Raw genomic sequence first — 20,853 nt, 5'->3', positions numbered from 1 at the left:
CATTAGACGGGCTACTACGGTGAGCCTTGTAGCAGGAAGAAGAAAACAAAAAAAGCTGGTCGGACTGCAACAAGTCGAGAGCATTTTTGTCAGAAAGTTAAATGCAAACTTAAACCAAACATCATTAGGACGAAGCCAATGAAGAGGTAGTGTGTTTTATTTCGAAAGCCAGAAACGGAAGCTGCCCCTAATATTGGAGCTTTCTTGACTGATCGTTCCAGCAACAGCTGGTTTTGCACAAATGGAGTGCGTACGTCAACCACTGTGACGTTTGGAAGTTGCGTTGACGTGTCGGAGTCTCTGTGAGCCGTTCTGCAAGCCTTTAAAAGGTGAGCTTGATTCGCACCCATAAAAGTGGCGTGTGGCGCTTCGGGAGCGCAGAGTTTGAATCGCGTGCTCGAACTTGACATCTTTATCACTGAGCTCGACGATGCTAGCATACTTTCGCTAGCTAGCATAGCGCACCCAAGTTAAAAAAAAACCAAAAAAGAACAAGGACAGCTGCGAATCCCCACACGATTCATATAAAGAATGATATCCCGATATTTCATGCCACGTGTTCCTTTTGGTTGGCAACCGCGTGGCATTCCAAGCTAAAACATCCCTCCAACTTTAATGAGAAGGGCCAGCAGACCAATTACAATCTGCTACGCATACATTTGGGAATTTGGAAAAAGCCAACTTTTCATAACTGAGTGTTTCCATTGAAGTCAAGAGTTGTCCAATCTAAATAAAAGCCGCTTTTCAAAGCAACATCCCTGAGATGAAAAGGGTGCTCCTCAGCGTCTATTGTGCAACCCCAAATCCAAATGCTCTCCGTTTTGCTTTTCTTCCACCCTTTGCTGCACAGCACAGGAGCACCATGGCCATGTGGATCCAAGCCCAGCAGCTGCAGGGCGATGCCTTGCACCAGATGCAGGCGCTGTATGGCCAGCACTTCCCTATCGAGGTGCGGCACTACTTGGCCCAGTGGATCGAGAGCCAACTATGGTAACTCCAATTTCTCTTCCAAACCAGAAACGGATCTGACAGCGCTCCTTGTAACATCAGTTCAGACGGTAGCAACTGAGTGTTGCGCCCATAAGGCCCGATGTGTTAGTGTTTTTTGCACACCACTTGGTCATTTAACGAGTAGGCTATTGCACAACAAAGACAAAGACATTGTTAAATGTCTAGGCCTTCAGAAATGAACGCGTGTATTCATGTGAAATGACACAGGGGGAAAGTATTGAACACACCAACTGGTATTTATTTCATACTTTGTGCAAAAGCCTTTGTTTGCAATGACAGCTTCAAGACGCCGTCCTGTATGGAGAAACTAGTCGCATGCATTGCTCTGGTGTGATCTTGGCCCATTCTTCCACACAAGCGGTCTTCAAATCTTGAAGGTTCCGTGGACTTCTTTTACGGACCTTGACTTTCAGTTCTTTCCATAGATTTTCGATTGGAAACCATATTTATCGATTGAACTGCTGTATATCTGCTATATAATCACTTTGAAATGGCAGATGTGGTTTGGTAAAGGAGCGCTAGAGTTGTCAAGAAAAATCTTAAAATCTTTGTCCTCTGACCTTTAACGTGACGACCCAGGGTTGACATTTTTGGAATTGTAGCAAACCTACGGTAGTTGCCGACTATCAGGCACTGATAAAAACGGTTGAGAGAATCTGGAGAAATCACTGCATGTAAGCGGCAAGGCCGAGAACCAACATTGAATGCCCGTGACCTTCGATCCCTCAGGCGGCACTGCATCAAAAACCGACATCAATGTGTAAAGGATATCGCCACGTGGGCTCAGGAACACTTCAGAAAACCAATGTCAGTAAATACAGTTCGGCGCTACATCCGGAAGTGCAACTTGAAACTCTACTAGGCAAAGCAAAAGCCATTTATCAACAACAACCAGAAACGCCGCCGGCTTCTCTGGGCTCGAGCTCATCTAAGATGGACCGATGCAAAGCGGGAAAGTGTTCTGTGGTCCGACGAGTCCGCATTTCAAATTGTTTTTGGAAATTGTGGTCGTCGTGTCCTCCGGGCCAAAGAGGAAAAGAACCATCCGGACTGTTATGGACGCAAAGTTCAAAAGCCAGCATCTGTGATGGTATGGGGCTGTGTTAGTGCCGATGGCATGGGTAACTTACACGTCTGTGAAGGCACCATTAATGCTGAAAGGTACATACAGGTTTTGGAGAAACATATGCTGCCATCCAAGCGACGTCTTTTTCATGGACGCCCCGGCTTATTTCAGGAAGACAATGCCAAACCACATTCTGCACGTGATACAACAGCGTGGCTTTGTAGTAAAAGAGTGCCTGCCTGCAGTCCAGACCCGTCTCCCATTGAAAATGCGCGGCGCATTATGAAGCGTCAAATACGACAACGGAGACCCCGGACTGTTGAACAGCTGAAGCTGTACATCGAGCAAGAATGGGAAAAGAATTCCACCGACAGAGCTTCAACAATTAGTGTTCAAACGTTTCTTGAATGTTGTTCAAAGTAAAGGTGATGGAACACAGTGGTAAACATGACCCTGTCCCAGCCTTTTTGGAACGTGTTAGGGTTAGCCATAAAATTCGAAGTTGATGATTATTAATAATTAATGCCAAAATGTCACTACTGTGAGGTGTACAAAAAGTTTCATGATTTGCAACATTTTTTCTAAAGATGCTAATTACATTTTTGGATGCATGTGATTTTTCTCCAATTGTTTAATATGTCTTTTCCATGAAAATTAACACAAATGCATTTTAGTATCTTCATATTCCCACTCAATAGTAGACAGTAAAACAAATGGTGTTATTTCTGAGATAGGAATTTGAAAATGAATTATTACGATCGGATAAAGACAAGTGTGTAATGGGTTGAACGAGTTGTTCGGATCAGTCATACACTTGTGTCTGCAGAGTTTGAAGGGCAGCACATGCAACTTGCACGATTTTTATGAAGTTGTTTGTCTTTACCGTTATTAAAAGATGTCTTGTTCAATGGGCCGCCACCATTTGTCAATAAGGATCCGGTTTCCTCGCACATCCCAAAAACATGCGTGCTAGCTTAATTGAAGACTCTAAATTGCCTGTAGGTGTGAATGGGAGTGTGAATAATTGTTTGTTTATATGTGCCCTGCGATTGGCTGGCCTCCCGCCCGAAGATAGCTGGGATAGGCTCCAGCAGCACGCCCGCGAGCGACCCGAGTGAGGAGAAGCGGTAAAGAAAACGGATGGCTGTGTGAGAGATGTAGTCCGCTGGTCGCTAAAATACCCATCGACAATGATGTGCCGTTAAAGGGATTCGGTGGAGTTGGGCAACCCGGCAGAGGAAGCCAAAGCCAAGCATCTTCTGGACAACCTGGTGTCAGAGCTTCAGAGGAAAGCCCAGCTTCAGGGCGGAGAGGATGGCTTTCTTCTTAAGATCAAGCTGGGACACTATGCAAACCAGCTCAAGGTAAACTAGCAAAACTGATCAGTCCAGAGTAATCTTACCAGTCAAGGAACAAAACCATTGATGTCAAAACTAAGAGCCAATAAAGACAGAGTTTCTCTTTACCTTTTCTGATCTGCACCAAAGTCCCGACGTTACTGCTGACGTGTGAAAGTTATAGAAATTCCCTGTTTGATTCATTGTCAATGCAGAGCACATATGACCGCTGTCCTTTGGAGCTAGTGCGCTGCATCAAGCACATCCTGTGTTCCGAACAGCGACTGGTTCAAGAAGCTTCGAATGTAAGTCTTGACACGAGCCGGGAACCGGAAGGTTCGAGTCCCGCTGTCAAAAATAGAAACGCAACTAGTTGTTGAAGGGATGCTAGCCTGAGCCCTGACGATTGTCGCGGTGTTCGGTACGCAGCGCTTTTGAATTCCCCGTTTAACAATTCCAATGCGTTGCGTTCAGGCAAATTGTGTGAGTGGGGGGCAGGCCATAGACAGCCTCTCCCAGCGCCACCAGCAGATCAATCAGGCCTTCGAGGAGCTCCGACTAGCCACACAGGAGACCGAGAATGAACTGCGAAAGTTGCAACACAGCCAAGAGTACTTCATCATCCAGTACCAGGAGAACCTGCGCCTCCAGGGTATGCACTCGTTCGCTCCGGCAGCCATCCTTATACTCGGCGAAGCCGACATTCTTGAACACGGCGATGAGTTAACTGTTGTTACAATTTCATTTTTGATACCCATAAACTATCACCAATTTTTCCCCCCCCCAAGCTTTCTTCCTTACAGATGATGGCCCGATTCTTAAACCAAAATTCGCCTCGTTGTCTTTGCTCAATGCAGACTTCTGAAACAGAAGAACAGATTTCTTGAACAAATACAACGGAAAGGAGAAGCTTTTCACGGAATCATTTCCAGTTCAATAACTAAACCAATAAATGCTTCTTTTCATTCCCACCTTGCGAATGTATTTATTATTATTATTATTATTTGTATTTTTTTATTTTATTTTTAAATCTTGTCTCTAATCTTGCTTCCCTTTGGTCAGCCCAGCTGAGCAGTCTGAACTCCCTGCCTCCAACTGAGCGCACCCAACGGGAAACCACGCTCCAAAGCAAGAGGGCCACCGTGGAGGCCTGGCTCGCCAGAGAGGCCAGCACCTTACAGAAATACAGGCTTGTATGACTGTTCGCCATCCACATGTCACATATCATTTACAGCACTCACATTCACACCTGCGGGCAATTTAGAGAGTGATATTACAGCCATTGGCTAAATTTTTTTTCCCTCATTAATGTACACACCGCACCCCATATTGACGGGAAAAAAACGGAATTGTTGACGTTTTTTGGAGATTTATTAAAAAAGAAACACTGAACTATCACGCAGCCATTAGTATTCAGACCCTTTGCTCCGTATTTAGCAGAAGCAACCTTTTTGAGCTCATCCAGCCACGAGTCTTTTTGGGAATCATGCAACAAGTTTTTCCCACCTGGATTTGGGGATCCTCTGCCATTCCTCCTTGCAGATCCTCTCCGGTTCTGTGAGGTTGGATGGTGAACGTTGGAGGACAGCCATGTTCAGGTCTTTCCAGAGATGCTCAATTGAGTTTAAGTCAGGGCTCTGTCTGGGCCATTCAAAAACAATCACAGAGATGTTCTGAAGCCACTCCTTTGTTATTTTAGCTGTGTGCTTAGGGTCATTGTCTTTTTTGAAAGTGAACCTTCAGCCCAGTCTGAGGTTCTGAGCACTCTGGAGAAGGTTTTTGTCCAGGATAACCCTGTACTTGCCCGCATTCATCTTTCCTTCGATTGCAACCGGTCGTCCTGTCCCTGCAGCTGAAAAACACCCCCACGGCATGATGCTGCCACCACCGTGCTTTACTCTTGGGACTGTATTGGACAGGTGATGAGCAGTGCCTGGTTTTCTCCACACGTGCCGCTGAGAATTAAGGTCAAAAAGTTCTATCTTGGTCTCACCAAACCGGAGAATCTTATTTCTCACCATCTTGGAGTCTTTCAGGTGTTTTTCAGCAAACTCCATGCGGGCTTTCACGCGTCTCGCACTGAGGAGAGGCTTCCTTCCGTCGGGCCACTCTGCCATAAAGCCCCGACTGGTGGAGGGCGGCAGTGATGGTTGACTTTCTAGAACTTTCTCCCATCTCCCGACTGCATCTCTGGAGCTCAGCCACAAGTGATCTTTGGGTTCTTCTTGACCTCTCTCACCAAGGCTCTTCTCCCCCGATTGCTCAGTTTGCTCTAGGGAGGGTTCTGATCGTCCCAAACGTCTTCCATTTCAGGATTATGGAGGCCACTGCGCTCTGAGGAACATTCATTGCAGCAGATTTTTTTTTTTGTAACCTTGGCCAGATCTGTGCCTTGCCACATTTCTGTCTCTGAGCTCTTCAGGCAGTTCCTTTGACCTCATAATTCCCCATTTGCTCTGACATGCACTGTGAGCTGTAAGGTCTTCTATAGACAGGTGTGTGGCTTTCCTAATCAAGTCCAATCAGTATCTTCAAACACAGCTGGACTCCACTGAAGGTGTAGAACCATCTCAAGGATGATCAGAAGAAATGGACAGCACCCGAGTTCAATATATGAGTGGCACAGCAAAGGGTCTGAATTCTTATGGCTGTGTGATATTTCAGTTTTTCTTTTTGAATAAGTTGGCAAACATTTCAACAATTCCGTTTTTTTCTGTCAATATGGGGTGCTGTGTCTACATTAATGTGGGGGAAAAATGAACTTAAATGATTTTAGCAAATGGCTGCAATATGACAAAGAGTGAAACATTTAAGGGGGTCTGAATACTTTCCGTACCCACTGTACGTTGTCACGTTTGTATTTGCATTGTTTGGGCAAAGAGTTGCATAAGTGCAAGCTGCCGGGAAATGTACCACCGTGTTTTTGTTCCCATCTTCCGAAATTGGGTGGAATTGGTTGTGTTTAAAATGTATTTTGACACTTTGTGTTGTCTTTGTGGTGATTTTGCATGATTCTCCAGTACGGGACTGCTGTGTTTGGACTTTTTTTTCAGTCGGCCGCCTTCCTCCTTGTTTCTCATGAGTGTCGGGTCCACAGCAGGTGGACTCGATTGCACGGCTCAGACAACAGGAGACGATTGCGTACGATTAACTGACAATGATCCGAAGGTCAACTCGCAGGGAGTCCAAATCTAGCAAACCACGACGGAAGCAGGGTCATACACCTAAAATCGGGTTGTTACACTTACCAAACTGGCGAAGGGGGCCTGGCGTGGATGACGGAGCACAATGAAGAAATGCACCAAGAAGGGGAAGGCAATGAGGTGAAAGGTGGAAGACATGAGTGCGGTGTGCCAACCAACGGGGAGGCCAAAGCAAAGCAAGGCTTTCTGAAATGACAGGGCATGATAAAGTGAAAAATTGCTACAAATGTGACGTAGAAAGGGCACAGGTCATGACGATCGCTAGCACTGATTATCGTGTTCTCAGTGTGTGGCGTACCGTGTGTTTGCAGGACCTGTCAGAACAACACCAAAAGACCCTGGCCCTTCTGAGGAAACAACAAACTTTGATTCTAGACGAGGAGCTCATTCAGTGGAAGAGGAGGCAGCAGTTAGCTGGCAATGGCGGTCCCCATGAGGGAGGACTAGACATTCTCCAGTCCTGGTATGGACTTCACTCAAGTCATGTAGAACGCTTTTGACTGGCAACCGAATATATATATATACGTCGATATCTTTTTGTCATTGCTTTCTTCACCCACACTTATACATGTAGTCTAATTGTACAAATAAATGAGCCCAGCATCTAATGCCAATGTCCTGTAGGTGTGAAAAGCTGGCAGATCTGATCTGGACGAATCGACAGCAGATTCGCCGCTGTGAACATCTCACTCAGCAGCTTCCTCTGCCGGGTCCCATGGAAGATCTACTGAGCAAGCTCAATACGGACATCACTGATATCATCTCTGCCTTGGTCACGAGGTGAAAAAACACACCTAATCCCGTACTTAACGATGCGCAATTCCGTCGTAGTGTCGGAAGGCTGGTACGCAGAAGTGGCGGTTTGATTTTGAAAAGGTCACTGTCACGTTGTAGCATGAAAAGGCAGGTGTCTCTCATCCATGGGTGCGGAAAAGTACGTGGACTTCATGATTAGGGGAAAAAATGAGGTTGAGATAATAATTAAAAAAAAAAAAAAAAAAAAAGTGTTGTTTCAGCTTTGCTGCTTAACATTAACACTGAGCAATAATACAAATCGAAGGGCTTCGGTCGGTCGCCCGGTTTTGTTGAGATGATTTACTTCATGATGTTAATAATGCTCTCCTCCGTTTAGCACCTTCATCATTGAAAAGCAACCGCCCCAAGTGTTAAGAACCCACACCAAGTTTGCAGCAACGGTGCGACTTCTGGTGGGTGGAAAGCTCAACGTCCACATGAATCCACCGCAAGTGAAGGCTGTCATCGTTAGTGAGCAACAGGCCAAAGCTCTACTCAAAAACGAAAGCACACACAGGTGGGACGTGACTCCAGAGTGCAGACTTTCTTCGGGTTCCGAGACTAGAGTAGAAGTACTGTATAATGTTCTCTGGTTTGTTGAATGAAATTGTATGTATTCGAAATTAGCTGTGAAATTAGTTGACTTTGATTCCCTGTACAGTCCTGCTTTGTTGTAGAAAGTCTCCTTTAACCCCCCCCCCCCCCCCCCCAACTAACTGTTTCCCCCCCTCTTTTGGTAGTGAAAGCAGTGGTGAAATCCTGAACAACAACTGTGTGATGGAGTATCACCAGGCCACAAGCACTCTCAGTGCAAACTTCAGAAACATGGTTGGTTGCCAGTTGAAACATCTTTCATGCTTATAATGTCATCGAGCAGGTCATAGCCAAATAAACAAATGGAATACTTTATTGAAGTGCATTCTGCAGTTCTAAACGGTCAGTGTTTTTATAACACCGCTTTCATACATGCAGCGAAAGTAATGGCGCAAGGTTTTGGCAGAGACTCGTATTTGCTTTGTAATTCACATTGAATTGAATCAGAGTTGTTTTCTGCTTAAAAGGAGGATGGTCATGTCCCATTTTCCTATTGGGACATATGACTCTTATTATTTCATTTTTACCAAGACCTGCTACCACTGTGCATGCATGTATTAAGAAGTTGAATGACTGAATAATTATCTGTCTCTCTGCGAATAGTCTCTGAAGCGAATCAAGCGTTCGGACCGTCGAGGCGCAGAGTCAGTGACTGAGGAAAAGTTCACGGTTCTGTTTGAATCACAGTTCAGCATTGGAGGCAATGAGCTGGTCTTCCATGTTAAAGTAAGGGAACTTTTTTAACACCCTTTTCAATTCCAAGGGTTTAGCATTGGTTGAAGGTATACTCAATTTGTGTCGTGGATTAAACGACTTGAGTTCATCTCAAATTAGAATATGATAGACATTTATTTCAGTTGCTCAATCAGAAAAGAAACTCATTATACAGATTGGTGAAACCTATAGGGAAATACTTTTCAGAAGGCCAATTCCTACCTACAGTGGGAGGAAAATGTATATGAACCCTTTGGAATTTCTGACATTGTAAGGATTGACCGATGTGTACCACGCCTCGCTCAAGCGAGTTCTCGGAAGACCTACGATTTGAAGAATTGTTCAATTGTGTAAAGCTGGAAAAGCTCACAAACGTATCTGTAAAGCTCTTGATGTTCATCAGTCCACGGTCAGGCAACCCGTCTATACGTGGAGAAAGTTTGTCATGATTTGGGTGCGCTTTGGTAAGTCAGGGCCTGGACAGCCCTATTTAGTGATTGACCGATGTGTTTTTTTCAGGGCCGATACAGATCATTCGTAGTCAAGGAGGCTGATAATTCCAGCCGGTACTCATTTTCAGGTAAAAAGGAAAATATTGGTGTCAAAATTTGGAATAATAAAAACATTTGACTTCATTTAAGCACATTTATTAATCAGCTTTTCCATCTTTGTTTTAAAATTCTAACGAGTGCAGGGAGCTCCCAGGCTCAGCAGGATGTCTTTTAAAAGATGAAAACATGAACCAATAAATAGCTCTCTCAAGTTTTCTATCGTAAATAAAAATGCAAGGCACTGTCAGCTTTATTTATACGGTGCATTTAATGCACAAGGTAACTCAATGTGCTTTGCATGATTGAAATTCACGTGATTAACACTAACAGGCGCGTCTGCTTGGACTGCCAGCGAGCAGAGCTGCTGTGTGTGTGTGTGTGTTTATATATGATTATATATACAGTGGGTACGGAAAGTTTTCACACCCCCTTGAATTTTTCACTCTTTGTTATATTGCAACCATTTGTAAAAATCATTCAAGTACATTTGTTTGCCATTAATGTACACACAGCACCCCATATTGACAAAACAATTGAGTTGTTGACATTTTTGCTGATTTTATTAAAAAAGAAAAAGTGAAATAGCACACAGCCACAAGCATTCAGACCCTTCGCTGTGCCACTCATATATTGAACAAGAGCCTTGGTGAGAGAGGTAAAGAAGAAGGTAAAAAAAAAATAAGATTCTCTGGTCTGGTGAGACCAAGATAGAAATTGTTGGCCTTAATTCTAAGCGGCATGTGTGGAGAAAACCTGGCACTGCCCATCACCTGTCCAATACAGTGCCAACGGTGAAGCATGGTGGTGGCAGCATCATGCTGCGGTGGTGTTTTTCAGCTGCAGGGACAGGGAAAGACAATGACCCTAAGCACACAGCTAAAATACCAAAGGGGTGGCTTCACAACAACTCAGTGACTGTTCTTGAATGGCCCAGCCTGAGCCCTGACCTAAACCCAATTGAGCATCTCTGAAAATGGCTGTGAACCAACGATCACCATCCAACCTGACAGAACTGGAGAGGATCTGCAAGAAGGAATGGCAGAGGATCCCCAAATCCAGGTGGGAAAAACTGATTCCCAAAAAGACTCATGGCTGCATTAGCTCAAAAGGGTGCTTCTACTAAATACTGAGCAAAGGGTCTGAATACTTATGGCTGTGTGATATTTCAGTTTTTCTTTTTGAATAAATCTCCAAAAAATGTCAACAATTCTGTTTTTTCCCCCCTGCCAATATGGGGTGCTGTGTGTACATTATCCATCCATCCATCCATTGTTTTGAGCCGCTTCTCCTCACTTGGGTCGCGGGCGTGCTGGAGCCTATCCCAGCTGTCATCGGGCAGGAGGCGGGGTGCACCCTGAACCGGTCGCCAGCCAATCGCAGGGCACATCCGAACAAACAACCATTGGCACTCACATCCACGCCTACGGGCAACTTAGAGTCTCCAATTCACGCATGTTTTTGGGATGTGGGAGGAACCCGGAGTGCCCGGAGAAAAGCCACGCAGGCACGGGGAGAACATGCAAAGTCCACACAGGCGGGGTCGGGGATTGAACCCCGGTCCTCAGAACTGTGAGGCTGACGCTCTAACCAGTTGGCCGCCGTGTGTACATTAATGTGGGGAAAAAAGTGAAACATTTAAGGGGCTCTGAATATTTTCCGTACCCACTGTAACCTTATGGGCTCATAGTAATGTTACAAGTAGTTGTGTGTTGTAGAGGACGAGACTTTCTTACAATTTATGTGGAGTCTGCTGCCTTACCTCTGAGACGTATATTTCAATCATACCAGCATAAATTTGCCTCGATCAGGTGCTCCTCGCAAGATTTCTGACAGAGGAGCGCAAAGAATAATCAGAAAAGTTGTCCAAGAGCTTCAAAAAGACCTGGAATTAGCAGGTCCTGTTGTCACCAGGAAAATAGTGAATAATGCACTCCGCCGCCATGGCCTGTATGCACGCTCGCCACGCAAGACCCCATGATGTTTCGACAAGATAATGATTCAAAACATACTGCCGAGGAAACTCTCAATTGGTTTCAAAGAAAAACAATAAAGCTGCTCGAATGGCCCAGCCAATCGCCTGACTTGAATCCAATCGAAAATCTATGGAAAAACTGAACCTCAAGGTCCACGGAACCTTCAAGATTTGAGGAATGCTTGTGTGGAGGAATGGGCCAAAATCACACCAGAGCAATGCATGCGACTAGTTTCTCCATACAGGACGGCGTCTTGTAGCTGTCATTGCAAACAAAAGCTTTTGCACAAAGTATGAAATAAATACCAGTTGGCGTGTTCAATACTCTGAGCTTGTTTGTTCTACTTACTTTGTATGTGTGCATGACTTGGGTTGCTCCCAACATCCGGTGACATTTTCAGGTCAATAGCACCTTTGGAAATATATTGAATGAGAAAAATGTATGAAATTCCAAAGGGTTCCCATACTTTTTCCTCCCACTTTGCCACTGCTGCATTCAAAATCATAGTTTCTTGTGTAATATTCCAATTTCTCGAGATGTCAAATGAGTTTTTTGCTAGCTGTAGGGTTTATTCTGTCACTCTTACGCTTTCCTTTGCTTTGAACTTTCAGACTTTATCACTACCAGTAGTAGTGATAGTCCACGGTAGTCAGGACAACAATGCCACAGCAACAGTACTTTGGGACAATGCCTTCGCTGAACCAGTGAGTTGGAAACTGGAGTCTTGCAGTATTCCAGTTTCAGGAATTATTTCTAAAAAAGGACTTTTTTTTTTGTATTTTTTTTTTGCTTCATTTATGATTCTCTACTTTGTTCCAGTGTGTCAACAAAACTCAAATATTTATATGCACACTTCTATACACTATTAACTATTTCCTGTTGGTAGTTGTTACTTTGTCTTCACGCTATACTTTCAAGTTCAACCATTATTTCAAAACCTTTATCATTTATTGTATATGCTTCCAACACATGGTGATCCTTTTGATAAAAGTGGGGTTGGTATTCGCGATCGCTCGCATGTACAATGGGTACGGAAAGCGTTCAGACCCCCTTAAATTTTTCACTCTTTGCTATATTGCAGCCATTTGCTAAAATCATTTGTTCATTTTTTCCCCCCCACATTAATGTAGACACAGCACCCCATATTGACAGAAAAAAACGGAATTGTCGTATTTTTTGATTTATTAAAAAAGAAAAAACGAAATATCTCACAGCCATAAGTATTCAGACCGTTGCTCAGTATTTAGTCGAAGCCCCCTTGTGAGCTAATCCAGCCACGAGTCTTTTTGGGAATGATGCAACAGGTTTTTCACACCTGGATTTGGGGATCCTCTGCCATTCGTCTTTGCAGACCCTCTCCAGTTCTCTCAGGTCGGATGGTGAACGTTGGTAGATAGCCATGTTCAGGTCTCTCCAGAGATGCTCAATTGGGTTTAAGTCCGGGCTCTGGCTGGGCCATTCAAGAACAGTCACGGAATTGTTCTGAAGCCACTCCTTCATTATTTTAGCTGTGTGCTTTGGGTCATTGTCTTTTTGGGAGGTGAACCTTCGGCCCAGTCTGAGGTCCTGAGCACTCTGGAGAAGGTTTTCGTCCAGGATATCCCCATACTTGAACACGTTCATCCCTCCTTCGATTGCAACCGGTCGTCCTGTCCCTGCAGCTGAAAAACACCCCCACCACCACCACCATGCTTCACTGTTGGGACCGTATTGGACAGGTGATGAGCAGTGCCTGCTTTTCTCCACACGTGCCGCTGAGAATTAAGGCCAAAAAGTTTTACCTTGGTCTCACCAGACCAGAGAATCTTATTTCTCCCCATCTTGGAGTCCTTCCGGGGTTTTATTTTTTAGCAATCTCCATGCGGGCTTTCATGAGTCTTGCACTGAGGAGAGGCTTCCTTCCGTCGGGCCACTCTGCCATAAAGCCCCGACCGGTGGAGGGCTGCAGTGATGCTTGACTTTCTAGAACTTTCTCCCATCTCCCGACTGCATCTCTGGAGCTCAGCCACAAGTGATCTTTGGGTTCTTCTTGACCTCTCTCACCGAGGCTCTTCTCCCCCGATTGCTCAACTTGGCTGTGTGATATTTCAGTTTTTCTTTTTGAATAAATCTGCGAACGTTTTTGTTTTCTGTCAATATGGGGTGCTGTGTGTACATTAATGAGGGGGGAAAAGGAATTGAAAGGATTTTAGCAAATGGCTGCAATATAAAAAAGAGTGACCATTTTCAGGGGGTCTGCATACTTTGCGTACCCTCCGTACATGAGTGATGACTTTCAATTGTTGGTATCGCTGCATTCATTTTCGAGCCCTTACACAGTCGGCGGTTGCAGAATGTCGTGGTAGCGGTCTACAGTATTTCCCACGGGTGCGTCTCTGAAATGTGGCCGCAACACACGAGGAGACATTCCTATGTCAGGAAAGAGAATGCAATTTCAATGTTGTCATTTGACCACACTTGTCTCTTTAGGGCCGGGTTCCATTCGTTGTACCAGACAAGGTACTATGGACCCAGCTCTGTGAGGCCCTCGATATGAAGTACAAGGCGGAGATGCACAGCGGCCGTGGCCTGTCAGAGAATAACCTGGTCTTCCTGGCACAGAAAGCTTTCACAAGTACGAGTAACAACCCAGAGGAATACCGCAACATGACCATATCTTGGGCCCAGTTCAACAGGGTGAGGCCAACATCTCGCCGCCCCTTGCGATCACTCTCTTACTTTGGGCGTTCTAAGCAAAATGTGGGATCCTGGAACATAGTTTCCACTTCACGACTGCGACTCTCTTTTGAACAGGAGAGCCTACCCGGACGCAACTTCACCTTTTGGCAGTGGTTTGATGGAGTCATGGAACTTATGAAGAAACATCTCAAGCCTCACTGGAACGACGGGTAATGAACACATTGTCCTTTTTGTCGCAACAGACGGGCTGCAGTTGGAGACGCGTCAAACGGTTCCGCTAACTCGTCTCCAGCCAGGTGGTTTGAGTGGATCTCTGGTTAGAATCTGCTATTTAATGACGCATGAAGTCGAAGAGAAAATACAAATGATTGTCATGTGTTCCCCATAACTTTAGAAATCTGAGTGCAACAACATAATGCACTAAACATAATTGTCAATGGTTGCAGGGCTATCCTGGGTTTTGTGAACAAGCAGCAGGCACAGGATATGCTTCTGTCCAAACCCAACGGGACATTCCTCCTGCGATTCAGCGACTCTGAAATCGGCGGCATCACCATTGCCTGGGCGGCAGAGAATCCCAACAAAGCGGGTATCGATCTCGTGCAAATTCTTATTCGGGAGTCTTTTGTCTGTCCTGTTGGGCAGATGAACTCAAACTTTTACAGTACATGTTCTTCATCAATAGCGGGATGACCGGTAATCCTGATCATCGATTATCGCCGCTGCATACGCACGCGAGTGATTTCTGGGACTACTGTACACAATTGAATGAATTGTAAAAGTGGCCGACATGATTCTGCGTCGGATGTTGTTCCTATCGCTGAACAGGTGAAAGGCTGGTATGGAATCTGTTGCCGTATACCTCCAAGGATTTCTCCATTCGCTCCTTAGCTGACCGCATCAGCGATCTGAACCACCTCCTGTTTCTGTATCCCGACCGACCCAAAGACGAGGTCTTCGCCAAGTACTACACGCCGCCGCTTTGTACGTATCGACGACGGAGCCTGCGTACATTTGCATTCGCGCTATTCGTATTGGGGATGAATAGACGGTCTGTAAAGAGCACGTCTTCCGAAAGAAATGGAGAATGTAGAATTGATTCAAATTGGAATCTCGGAGAGGATTACAACAATAATCTCGATCCTCATTCATTTTGTGTGTCTTGCAGCAAAAGCAGTGGACGGCTACGTAAAACCACAGATCAAACAAGTTGTGCCAGAGTGAGTTATTTATGGGATACGAAATATCATTGCAAGGATTACCTGCTTCTCACGATGCGGAGAAAAGTCTTATTTTTTTATTTTATTTTGATGTGTTGCGTCACCGCAGTAGATGTTTGAAAAGAAAACGAGAATTTCATCTCAATAAAAAGGTAATGTGCTCCAAAATAAATAGTTGTAAAGCACGGACGTTCCCAAAATCCATTTTCCAGTTCCAGTAATGTATCACAGCTGTGCAGCCTCATTTCCAACTTACGACATCGGTCACTTCAGACCGTGTCCGTGTGAGTTCTCCAGCCTCAAATGGTCCAAAGGCAGGCATGTCCGGTCCGTTGCACTAGTGACTCTAAATTGCCCATAGGTGTAAATGTGAATAATCGGCTGACATTGCTCGAGCTCCTCATATGAAAGCTAGCAAGTCAAGACAAGCCCCAAAATAGCTGAAGCAGAGCCAATCGGGATTTTGTACTGGAAAAGTACAACATTGCTCTCCAGCAGTGATTCCCAACCAGGTTGCCGTGGGAAATGATCAAATTGTAGTTCTCCTGTTCAAAGTTAAATATAGCTTTTGGATGCGTTTGCTAAACAAAGTAGAACACACAGCCCCCAGAATGTCGGCGCTAGAATAGTTGTTTGTGATACTCTTGAATGATGAAATGCAATATTTTGTCACCGTTCAAACACTTCAATGTATTTGTATTTGTGGATCACTAGAAAGTCACTTGTTGTTATTATGAGACACCATTGTTGTCATTATGATGTAAACCTATCGTAAAATATGGTGGCATATGTCTGCTAGATTCACCACCCCAAATCCTGAACCCAGCGGAACAACTCCCACGTTCATGGACCAGACGGCTTCTCCCTCAGTGGTCAACCCCAACAGTTTTGCTGCCTACCACTCTATGTAAGCGTGTACCCTTAGATACGATTGGTTCTTGTCACAAGGTTATGTGGAGGCCGAGGCAGTTGGACCGAAATGCAGGAACTCAAAAAGGTTCGTTAAAAAGAAAAATGACGTCAAAAATGCTAATTAGAGGAATAATATATGACCAGACAGTGTCTCAACTGATACTAGCTAACTAAACACACATCGACGAATGAAGTAGCCACACCTGGACAGGGCATGTGCAAGGAGAGAGCTGATTGGTGGAGACATGAGGAGGACAGAGACAGGACACAGGTGGAACTAATGTCCGGACACAACCAAGAAAAACAAAGACCGAACCAAATAAGACAGCTGGCGGTTTGCATCGACTAGCGGAAGGCAGAGCCCAGAGTGGGGAAGTGGCTAGTGCTGTGGACGTCCCACAGCGCTACTGGCAAAATAGTCTGTGGACAGATGAAACCATAATTGAATTGTTTGGGAGGAACGCACAACTCCACGTGCGGAGGAAAAAAAACGGCACATCCCAACTGTGAAGTATGGTGAAGGGAGCATCACGGTATGGGTGTGCTTTCCCTTCTCAGGGCCTGGACAGCTTGCTGTCATCAATGGAAACATGTATCGAGATATTTCACAGAAAAAACTTGCGGCCGTCTGTCCAACAGTTGAAGCGCAAATGATGAGGAGTGTTGCAACAGGACAAAAGCGAATCAGCAACAGAATGAGTATTAGAAAGAGGAATGATCCAAAATTCATCCTGACCAGGATGCGCTTATGATCTACCGAAAGCAACTGTTTGGTTGAGGTTATTACGTCCGAGGGTTTACGTACATGTTCCTCCCTGTCCTTTGAATGTTTACATTATGCTCTACAAAAAAAACGGAAATAATTGTTTGTGTGGCATTAGTTTTAGTTCACCACATTTGGTGACCAGAAATGGGCAGGATCGCTAAAAACGGACTTTCCCCACTTGATGGGTGGGCAGCCGTTTGTATCCAAACAATAACAAGTCAATTTCCCATGTCACACACACGATACTGTAATTGTTGCACCTCCAAGTTTGGAAGTAATGCAAAAAGCAACGTGAGAACTTAAAACATGCTCCTGCGTTGTTTTGTAGACTAGAATAAATGTGGCATCTGCTGCTGTCCTCTCAGGGGGGACGCCATGTTGGATGCGGAGGGCGACTTTGACTTGGAGGACACCATGGACGTAGCTCGACATGTGGAAGAGCTACTCTGTAGGCCCTTGGTCGGCCAGTGGAGCAGCCAGCAGTCCTGAACGGGGCACATCATTTCCACGGGCATCTTCACATCCTGGACCTTTGGATGATAACGCTCAGCTATTAAACAGCCGTCCGCTTGCCTCGGTATGTTTGGCAGGAGAGCAAATCGCACATCATGTCAGTCTTCAAGCGGAAGAAAACCACGGGTGCCTTTCAACAGGCTTTTGAAACATAGGGCTAGTTTTGATGTCAGCATCCCATTCGCATGTGCCTGACAGGACTCCATTGCGCCGAGGGCACTTTCACCTTCCGTCTATAAAATCTATAAAGTACACACTGAACAGATGCCAAGGAAGGAAGATATCCCATCCATTTATCTCTGCGCATCCTAATTAGGGGCCCTATCTCAGCCGGCTTTGGGGCGAGAGGCGCGGTACACCCTGGACTGGGTTGCCGACCGATCGCAGGACACGCGGCCGAACAAGCATTCACACCTAAGGCCAATTTAGCTTGGAATGAATCTAAGGAGAAAACCCCCACCAAGCAAACTCCACACAGAAATGTCACTTGTCGAGTAATATAACGTGTGAATATATTCAGTACATACAGTCCCCTCCAAAAGTATCGCAACCTTTGTTTTTGTTGTACCCTGAAGACATTTGGGTTTCGGATCACGAGACAGAAGTTCAGAACTTCCGATTCCAAATGATTCTCGATTCCCATTCTTTTAGGGGGCGTGGTTTAAATCAAGGGTGTCCTAATTCATGAACATCATTTTCTTCGCAGCCTAAACTGCATAAACTAAAATGAACATTTGACTCGGGGGTTCTTCATAACCGGCATCAATATCAAACGAATATCTGAACGAAAAAGGGGGGCTAACCCAATCGACTTCATATTCATTAGCGTTTCAGCTAAAAGTTCAGTATAGCATTGTTAAAATAGTTATTTGCGACTGTTTTATCACGTCAAATGGTTTACGTGCAAGTTTGAACTTGACTTCCCGTTTTAAGCACGTAGCCGTTTATTTTGAACTCGGCATTTTGGCACGACAAATAACCGGTAAAAACGAAAAGCAAAACAAAGAGCCATGGATGGAACCAAATGCTCTGTCAAACATTGATTCCTTCGCCCGCCCACCAATGAGACGCACGGTTAGTGTTCGATGAATTTTGTCCCAATTCATTGTGACGTAAAGTTGCTAGTTTGACCTTTGGCGAAGTTTTAGCGCAATGTTAAGCTTCCAATGCGACTGTTTCTACTTTCTTCGGAGTATGGGTCATTTAATTGTCATTGTATTTGTCATGTCTGTCATTAACTCTTATGTTGGTTTGAAGACTAAAATAAACGCTCAAAACCATCAGTGCAACCCACCGTTTTAACTTCTTAGCTGCCTCCGTGTCGGCAGAGACTTATTTTATTCTTATTTCACACTCGCCCAGTTGACTTGACTGAAGTTCGCTCGGAGCGCGTCAGACTTCTTTCTATACATGGTGAAAGCCTCCGTTGCACAATATAATCTTCATCCAAGTGTTGCACTGAGGTGACTGGTCATTTATTTGAACGTAGTTAACACTTTCGTTTGCCGCTGCCGTTGGGCACGTGCGCGTTGGTTTTCGTTACTTTCTTCTTCGGGCTCGGCGGACTGTAGGCATCGAAAACATCGGAACCAAAATGTTGTCATTTGAACAACTCAGCGAGAACCGGAATGTTAGTCCCTGTTCCAATCGCTTAACAATGCCTAACCCTTACCTGCAATAACTGCATCAAGCCTGCGACCCACCCACTTCACCAGACTGTTGCGGTCTTCACTTTCTTTTCCAGGCCTTTACTTCAGTCTCTCTCAGGTCTTGTTTGTTTCTGGGGGGGGGGGGGGGTTCTCCCTTCGGTCTCCTCTTCAGGTGGTAAAATGCATGCTCTATTGGGTTTAGGTCCGGTGATTGACTTGGCGAGTCTAAAACCTTCCACTTTTTTCAACCCTGAACTAAGTCCTTTGTGTTGGCAGTGTGTTTTGGGTCATTTTCTTATTGCATGCATTTCTCTGTAACTTGCCAGACAACATGGTTTTGTAGACTTCAGAATTCATTCTGCTGCTACCATCATGAGTTCCATCATCAATCAAGACTAGCGAGCCCGTTAAATTTTTTTTCATGCAATTTATGTGCAAAATAGACTGAAGAGTAATTGCCTGTCAGTAGCGCAAAACATGGAGGAACCACCATTTACATTTGGAACTTGACTATTTACATTCATCCTGCCGCCAAGTGTGTTTTTGGGGAGGAGGCAGGGCTTGCTTTGTTATATTTATGGACATTTAATTTGTAACAACTATATTGTGTATCTTATCAAAGTACGGGATAGCCTGAAAAGAGGAAAAGGGATTAAAAGAAAATCTTTCTAAATATGTATGATTCCAACGCCGACTTGCATTATTTACTTAATTACCGTACATTGAATGCCATTGATGTTTCTTTTTCCTCTTCTGAAAGTACTGCATCTTTGTTGTCATTGCTGTCAAAAAGCAAGTTAGCTTGGTCTTATTTGCATGTTTTATAATTTTGCCTTTTGTACACCACCCTAGTGGATTTATAACAAAACGAACACGAACAACATTCGCCATTTAGGAATTCATCTTCTGTTCCGCTGATCCTCGCTCGGGTCGCAGGCGTGGCAAACTTTCATGTGGCTTTTCTGTTTTTCATTGTTACCAGCGGTTTACACTGTTATAAACTCTGTAAAAAAAAAACAATTAAAAAAAATTGGACCTGAAGAAGTCTTTTGGATTCAAGATAAAACGTCTTTAACAACCAAGAAGAGTCCATTTGCCTTAATTCAACTTTTGTACTCCTAAAGTGTAAATGGCATTTTGGTGGTATAAAGGCAGAATCTTAAAAACATCTACATCTACATCAGAAGGTGCTTGGTGAGTCGGGTCCACCATCTAATGTTACCACCTTTGGTGCTGGGACTGTGGCCTTAAATGCATTTATTTTTTTATTTTTTTTTGAATGACATGTTTAAACCATAAATGCACATTCTGAATGCATTTTTATTATTTTTTTTGTTAAAAACAAAACCTGGGAAAATGCTAATGCTTCATAAGGGTCTCGAAAGTGAACAATCATACCACCGGAAATGTCCAATTTTGTTAAATTAAACTTATCGATCGGTTAGGAAATAAAGTGTATTTGCCCAGCTCTGGCCATACTTTAAGGATTGCTCAGGGACGATCTACCATTAAGCGTTGGCAGTCACCCACTTTTCAAGCTCAACAAAGGCGCAAAACTATCTGGATAGAAACGCCAACAACTGCAAGAAAACCAAATGACAATCAACTGTATTTCTATATGTGCTTTTTTTTTCCTCCTGTACATAGCAAATGTGAGCACTGATGCTCAAATTGACCGTTACTATTTTTCTTGTTTGTAATGAAATCAAATGACAGTAACATGTTTTAGTGGCTTTTCCAGTCCACTGTATTGCTTTTGTACAGTGTCCCACGTTTACACAAATGTGCTTCATTTCATTGGAGATTAAAGAACACTGTAATAAAAGTATGTTTTGCTAACAGCTTTTAATTCATGTTGTTTATTTGTTCC

At 44.3% G+C, this 20,853-nt stretch overlaps 1 protein-coding gene across 4 annotated transcripts; it reads left to right on the top strand.

Annotated features, from left to right (window-relative positions):
- The first annotated feature begins 30 nt into the window (after nucleotides 1–30).
- On the top strand, nucleotides 31–20,824 carry LOC133469605 (signal transducer and activator of transcription 5B-like). Of its 4 annotated transcripts, none has more exons than XM_061756872.1 (19): nucleotides 34–329; nucleotides 856–990; nucleotides 3,285–3,441; nucleotides 3,630–3,719; nucleotides 3,889–4,066; nucleotides 4,477–4,607; nucleotides 6,929–7,080; nucleotides 7,242–7,397; nucleotides 7,750–7,929; nucleotides 8,153–8,240; nucleotides 8,610–8,732; nucleotides 11,856–11,948; nucleotides 13,714–13,920; nucleotides 14,038–14,132; nucleotides 14,370–14,512; nucleotides 14,752–14,907; nucleotides 15,092–15,143; nucleotides 15,943–16,050; nucleotides 17,187–20,824. In XM_061756872.1, exons 2-19 carry the CDS (start codon nucleotides 863–865, stop codon nucleotides 17,308–17,310), a joined length of 2,361 nt encoding a protein of 786 aa, XP_061612856.1. In that variant the 5' UTR covers nucleotides 34–329; nucleotides 856–862; the 3' UTR covers nucleotides 17,311–20,824. The 4 variants fall into 4 exon arrangements, with proteins under 4 accessions (XP_061612857.1, XP_061612856.1, XP_061612855.1 ...); XM_061756871.1 differs by having other exon boundaries at nucleotides 851–990; XM_061756873.1 differs by lacking the exons at nucleotides 15,092–15,143; nucleotides 15,943–16,050; nucleotides 17,187–20,824 and having other exon boundaries at nucleotides 31–329; nucleotides 851–990; nucleotides 14,370–14,894.
- Nucleotides 20,825–20,853: the final 29 nt, after the last annotated feature.

The sequence above is a fragment of the Phyllopteryx taeniolatus genome, chromosome 19 (assembly GCF_024500385.1).
Source record: "Phyllopteryx taeniolatus isolate TA_2022b chromosome 19, UOR_Ptae_1.2, whole genome shotgun sequence".
Taxonomy (NCBI): domain Eukaryota; kingdom Metazoa; phylum Chordata; class Actinopteri; order Syngnathiformes; family Syngnathidae; genus Phyllopteryx; species Phyllopteryx taeniolatus.
Note: the sequence above shows the minus strand (reverse complement) of the source record. Positions and strands in the feature narration are given on the sequence as shown.